This window comes from Canis lupus, chromosome 1 (assembly GCF_011100685.1).
Source record: "Canis lupus familiaris isolate Mischka breed German Shepherd chromosome 1, alternate assembly UU_Cfam_GSD_1.0, whole genome shotgun sequence".
Classification (NCBI taxonomy): domain Eukaryota; kingdom Metazoa; phylum Chordata; class Mammalia; order Carnivora; family Canidae; genus Canis; species Canis lupus.
In genome coordinates, this window is record NC_049222.1 from 64,792,361 (window position 1) to 64,799,294 (window position 6,934).

At 45.2% G+C, this 6,934-nt stretch overlaps 1 protein-coding gene across 7 annotated transcripts in view; it reads left to right on the forward strand.

Annotated features, from left to right (window-relative positions):
• TPD52L1 (TPD52 like 1) overlaps nucleotides 1-1,751 on the forward strand; it is a 96,787-nt gene extending 95,036 nt beyond the window's left edge. For 2 of the 7 annotated variants that reach the window (XM_038526704.1, XM_038526706.1), the window contains one exon: nucleotides 1,562-1,748. In XM_038526704.1, the coding sequence (XP_038382632.1) occupies nucleotides 1,562-1,690 (129 nt within the window). In that variant the 3' untranslated portion in view covers nucleotides 1,691-1,748. Of the gene's footprint in view, nucleotides 1-1,561 lie in introns of all 7 variants that reach the window. The other 5 variants (XM_038526711.1, XM_038526718.1, XM_038526703.1 and 2 more) reach the window with 4 other exon arrangements.
• The last annotated feature ends 5,183 nt before the right edge of the window (nucleotides 1,752-6,934 follow it).

Genomic DNA, 6,934 nt, shown 5'->3' on the forward strand with positions numbered 1-6,934 from the left:
TCAACCCACTTGGCTAGAAAGCCCCTTTATTGCACTCACCTTTAAATTGCTTTATTTTAAAACGATTCCCTCCTTTATTCTTCCATTTTGATTTGAGAAAAATCAAGAACTGGGAGAAGAGAAAGCAACAAAGCCCAAGAGAAAACAACAGTAATTGGAATTCATTTGATTCCAAACTGTGTGTGGCTTCTGTTGCAAAACAGAATGCAATATAATAAACAGAAGAATGGGGACTCTTAGTAGATTACATTGAATTAATCTTGTTTCTCTCTGGAAAGAAAGAAATATAGTGAAAAATCACAGAGTTGAAAGCAACCCCTGCTTCTTCCTGGGGCTGAGATGACACAGAGTGGAGGAGGAGTCAATGCTCAGTGGCAGAGGTCTGCAAATTAAGGCCTGTGGGCCAAATCCAGCTGGTTGCCTATTTTTGAATGGCATGTAAGCTAAGAATGGTTTTTATATTTTTTTAATGGTTGAAAAAAAATCAAAGGAAGAATGCTATTTTGTGACGTGTTAAGTTAAAATTAAATTACATGAAATTCACATTTCTGTGTCCATACATACGGTCTTCTGGGAACACAGCCATGCTCATTGACTTGTGTGTTGTTTTTGGCTGCTGTGTACAATGTTTAATTTGAGTATTTGTGACAAAGACTGTAATTCCTAAGCTGAAAATATATATTATCTGTCACTTTCCAGAATGAGTTTTCTGACCCTAAGCAGAGTGGAAAATTCGACTTTAAGAATTGAATTTAAAGAGGCAGAGAGGGATTTTAGTGACAATCAGAGTAAAGTGTGTGCTTGTTTTTAATAAGACTTGCAGGAAGCACTAAATATTCTTTCGAAGGACTTTTTAGTAAGGAATTTTTCAAAACATTTTAACCATATTTCTTAAAAATTGATTTCTTCCTGATTCTAATCCTTATTACCAACGACAAGCACACAAAAAGCGAGCCTCCTAAAGCATCATAACTTTGTATTTCAAGGCATATCCCTCCTTTAAGGGCAACTGCCTAGAAAGATGTCAAGTGGCCAGTGCTTAGATTTGAGTCCTGTGTACCTCTCTCAACAGAGACCAGAACCCTGTTCAATTGAGCCGCGCAGCCTTTTTTGAAAGACATTTGTCAGGAATCCAGATAGCCTTTCTAAGTCCCAGCAGAAATCCCAAATTGCAGTCGCTTAAGATGTCTACACCCTTTAAGCCGAGGGAATTTGTCGAAAATCCAGTTCTGTTTCGATTACATCTGTTCTCAGGGTCATGTGTCGACAGTGCAAATCCACAGATCTGGACACGCTCATGGAGGGATCGAGATTTTTAGATGTAGGAGGCGTAAAGGGAGCCCTCCAAAATTGCACAGAATCGAAGTTTTGGATCCTACCCCAGATGCCAAACACGAATGGCATTCTAGCACCCTGCCTAAAGGAAACTAACTTCTCGACACCCTTTACGTTCCCTTTCAAGAAAAGCAAAACTATTTCTGAACCTGAGAGCAGTGAGTCTTGCATCAACACATCGGGGACCTGGGGAACTAATTGCACGTTTGCATCTCTGCCCTTTCAGACGAAAGTAGGCGGCGCGACCCCCGGCGGAGGCAGCTTCGAAGAGGTGCTCAGCTCCACCGCACAGGCCAGCGCGCAGAGCTCGGGGGGCGGGCCGCGGCGGGCCGAGGAGGAGGAGCTGCAGTGCTAGGACCGCCCCCTGCGGCCCAGCCCCGCCCCCTGCGGTCCTGGCCACGCCCCCGCCTCCTGCGGCCCGGCCCCGCCCCCTGTGGTCCTGGCCCCCCGCTTCCTGCGGCCCTGGCCCCGCCTCCTGCAGCCCTGGCCCCGCCTCCTGCAGCCCTGGCCCCGCCTCCTGCGGCCCCGGCCCCGCCTCCTGTGGCCCCGGCCCCGCCTCCTGCGGCCCCGGCCCCGCCTCCTGCAGCCCTGGCCCCGCCTCCTGCAGCCCTGGCCCCGCCTCCTGCGGCCCCGGCCCCGCCTCCTGTGGCCCTGGCCCCGCCTCCTGCGGCCCCGGCCCCGCCTCCTGTGGCCCCAGCCCCGCCCCCACCCCGGGAAAACCCAGGCCTTGACCTCGTTCTTCCAATGGCCTCTCCACGGAGTTTAATAAAAGCATTTCCACTTTGAATTTGTGTTAATGATGGACCACGTGACCGTCACATGCAGCATCCGTAGACTGATGTCAGCATGTCCCCACCTGGGCAGGTACACAACGGGTCGGGTCGGAGCCCTTGTCTGTGTGTCATTCAGCCTCCTACTTTCCTGACCGTAGCTATGAATGATCGGCTTCGGTGTTTGCTCGGCCCCCTCCAGGACGTGCTTGCCTTTGAAGGCCGAGCCTGGACGCCCCCTTCCAGGCCAGTCAGTGGGCGGGATGGTGGTTTTTCTGACCCTCTTCCAGCACCGGGATGGGCTCGCTGCAAAGGCCCTCAGACTGCCTGTGGTCGCCCTCACTTGCACCAGTGATGTGTGTTTGTTTAAGCAATTAAAGTAATCGGTTTTAACGAAGACTTTGAATTCTTCATTTCTGCGCGTCTTCAGGGCTGGTAATGACTTTAAAAGGTGGTAGCTATGAGTCTGCAGATGCTATTTTATGTTTTTAAAAGATTTTTATTTGAGAGAGCACAAGCGGGGAAGGGGAGGGTGCAGATGGAGAGGGAGAAGCTGACCCCCTTGCTGAACAGGGAGCTCCCGCCCTAATGCAATGCTTTTTTTTTTTCTTTTTAAGATTTTATTTATTATTTATTCATGAGAGACATAGAGAGACACCGAGACATAGGCAAAGGGAGAAGGAGGCTTCCTGGAGGGAACCTGATTTGAAACTCTGTCCCAGGACCCCGGGACCATGACCTGAGCCAAAGGCAGATCCCATCCCAGATCCCACTGGATCTCAACCACTGAGCCACCCAGATGCCCCTGCAATAATGCTATTTTAAATCAAGGTCTACTGCTAACTTGGTGAACATAAGAGGATGCATAAGTAACTATAACCTCAGCGACCCTACCAATTCTAAAATTCTAATTTAGGTAGAGTAGTAAACTCAGGTAAGGGAGATCTGAAAGGGGGTGGCCAGAAAATGGGAGAAACAGAATTCTGCATCCCCTTTCATTTTGCAAATTGTTCACATGAATAAAAAGGCATCCTGTTAGTACGATCAGATTTCTGTAGAAATTTTTACCTTCCACATCATATGCTTCTCTTCTTCTAAATGGGACCGTACATTTGTTACCAGGTAGTAGACACACATCCTATAGATGCAATTTTTCAATGAACACAGAATTGATCTACTAACATAAAGCACAATTTAATATATATGTGTGTGTGTGTGTATATATATATATACACATATATACATATATATGTTACCCATGGAATATATATTCGTATTTATTCATTTTTTTTAATTTGCTGTTAGAAATGGATATGTAGTGAGTGATACAGTGAAATAAACCCAGTCTAAAAAATTCCATTCAAATTAATGGAGCAGACAATCTACACATCTAACTTAAAATCTAATTAGTTCAAAGCCACATAATCTCTGAGGCTAAGATTTTAGCAGGGATAGGTATGTGTCTATAATCTTGAATCAGAGTGGACAGTGAAGCCCTGCCAGTAGGATCATTGGCATTCTCCCTAATTTAACCTTCCATCATGTTGGTGGAAGCCAGACCCTGTCCCGCTGGCTTGTGACTTGCTCTCCCACTGCTGCAAGTTGGTGTCCGTCTCTCTGTGCTCAATCTGAGGTTGCCTGGCTTGCTGGAAATTGTCACCTTTTATGAACTCACTTCCCGATCGCGTCCTTTGTGACTCCACTCAGCACACCGCGCCACATAAAAAAAGCAGAGTCACGGTGCTGTGAACAAGTATCTACATCCACCAACTAATTTCTGCCCAGATAAGTGTCAGCCTTACTATCTGAAAACATAGTATTAACAGTGGATAGAAAAGCAGTCAAGATAATTAGTGTTAATGCCTGAAAGCTTCAAATACATTTTGTCCTCTTTATCTTAAACCATTCTTCAAAAGTTTGAATTTCATCAGTTTTATAAAAACGATACTCGTGTCAGCTCTCTTATCCAAAAGGGTTTCATTGATGATTATACCCTCTGATCCGGGAGTGAGATAAAGGACCATGACATGAGTGATCTTTCATCCGACTACATGGAGAAGTCACATTCCTGCAGTTGCTGGTAGGTGCGTAGTCTTGGCGTAGACGTTCCCTTTCCTCTGTGCCCGGTCACTCAATGGCTGCCTGTTTCTCCCCTGCTTGGCCTGTGTGCAAGCTCATCCTGATTTGACTGTCCCTGGAGTCTTCCTGTTATGTCCAGCTGGGCTTGGTTCACATGCAGTTTTAAAGTGTTTCCCCAAGTGCTAGAAGGTATTTGCATGCCACAGGCATAACCATTTATTGAAAAATCAAAATGACATCAGGTCAATACCACGCACCCAAAATTATTTCACAACCCCCCTCCCCCAGATCTCAATACCCTAGAATTCCAGTGTGAATTGTGATTACAAAATGAGCTGGCTTAAAACAAACAACTAAGATCTGTAATGTAACCATTTGCTGCTTTTTTTTTTTTTTTTTTTTTTTTTTTACCATTTGCTGCTTTTTAAACACCACTGTTTGATGGAAAACACTCGTAAATTTACGCTACAACTTTATCTTACAACTCACATCTCCTGAAGACTATGTCTATTGGTAGGTCATGTCAGCAAAGCAATCTGCCCCTTACTCTGAATTACACATTTTCTTTTTAAATATTTTATTAATTTATTCATGAGAGACAGAGAGAGAGAGAGAGGCAGAGACACAGGGCAGAGGGAGAAGCAGGCTCCATGCAGGGAGCTGGATGTGGGACTCGATCCCAGGACCCCAGGATCATGACCTGAGCCGAAGGCAGACGCTCAGCCACGGAGCCACCCAGGCATCACAGAATTACACATTTTCTTATAAAGCTGTTCTCGAACCATGGAAAACAAAACTGCATGCTTTATTACAGAACGTCTCCATAGACCATGCCATTCAGTGGTCAATGTGAAGAAAACACTGGAAGTCTAAGCTGCTGCTCTGTCACTGTTCACTGTTTCAAAGTTACCTTGTTGGCCTGAAACCAACCTCACTGCGAAACAGTGCATAAGGTGGTCCTGAACTTCAGCTGCGACAGTCCTCCCTCTCACTTACCAAATGGAGTATGGGTGGGTGCGTGAAAGGATGGCCTTAGGGTGAAAAAGTGATTTCAATATGAAATGTAAAAAAATGGCTCCGACCCTGGTGTTCAGATACAATTTCAAACTATAATATTTAGCAAAAGCTTATGGTTACTTTTGATAATCTCTAAAGAATGGTAAAATTCTTTATTTTTCACATCTATCTGACTTTTAGTTCGTACCATGAAGAGTATGTGTCAAGATAATCCAAAAATAAGATGATCATAAGTCTCCCACAGGATTCATCCCAAGCTCACTGTGAGTATGAAGACTGGCAAATTACTTAAATAAAACTGCTGGTAGGGAGGATGCTTTTCCACAAGGCACGTCGTTAGTCACCTATCCCAGAGCACTTAGCCCTACCAGACTGGGATGAACAGGTTGGACATTCTGTGAGAATCGACATTTTTCAAACGGAAGGGCATTGAGAATTGTGTTAAGAGCTGATGAAATGCCAGTCCCCAAGGGAGAAACAAGGAACTGTTTGAAAAAGAACACCTGCACCCCCATCCCAGCCAGCCCCGGGGCCAGACGGGGGGGGGGGGGGGTTGCCAGCCTGGGCTGTGCCCCCTCCATCCATCCTTCCCTGCAGCCCAGCCTTTCCACCCTCTCCTTTTGAGTAGGGGATGGTCTCTCTCCCTCATTGCAAGGAGGTAAATTCTTTTTTGTGAAGTTCAATCCAGTAATAATTTTTTGCACCACATCATAATTATAGGGTTTGTTATTCAGAAGCTCCATTCCAGGCAAGTAACAGGTATCTTCCAAGAGAAAAACAAAAAAATTTTAAGTGATAATGCGGAAATATTTGTGGACCTGGCTGGTGAATTCAATGGCTGTCTTTTTCTATTGATCGTCATTGTGTTCTTTATTAAATGGTATTTATAGCACCATTACATTTTCTTTCTTTTTAAACCTATTACCCCAGTGAAGAAGGTTTAGATTTTTTTTTTAAGATTTTATTTATTTATTCATGAGAGACAGAGAGAGAGAGGGAGAGACACAGACAGGAGAAGCAGGCTCCCTATGGGGAGCCTGACACGGGACTCGATCCTGGGACCCGGTGATCACACCCTGGGCCGAAGGCAGACGCTCAACCGCTGAGCCAACCAGGCATCCTGGAAGGTTTAGAATTAACTCTGACCCTGTTAGGTAGATGGAAAGCTGAGATAATGACCAGTAGATGACCAGTAGTATTAAGTCTGACCCAGTAGAGGCTTCTTAGTCTATGGATTCATGAAAATTACAGCAGGCAAAACATCCCAAGCAAAACTCTAGGGCCACAGGAAATCTGGTTATAAATATTTGAACTTTTATCTGTGATTATTTTAGGTATATTTTCATGCCAGGAGGGGAAAAAAAAAAAAAAAAGCCCTGCAAAATTCTGATGGATGCAATGGTATTTTGAAGCAAAGCAGCACTGCTCTTTTCAACACAGAGCAGCTATACGTACACGTGTGTTGCTTCTGAAGAGATCATGCACTTTGCTTCCTGCAGATTGGGTCTCCATGGATACTGTGAAGAGTTTCCAAAGAAACGCTGCCTAGAATATTCCCACCATGCCAAGCTAGCAGGCCTTCACATGGAGACTGACATTCAAATTAAAGGGACCGGACTGATGGCTTCCCACCAAAATACGGGGCAGGTTTGCCTGGATAGTGTTCTTCTCACCACTGAGTGGTTGTGCATTGTTGAAAGGCAAGCAGGGCAGGTTACTTACCCGATGAAAGG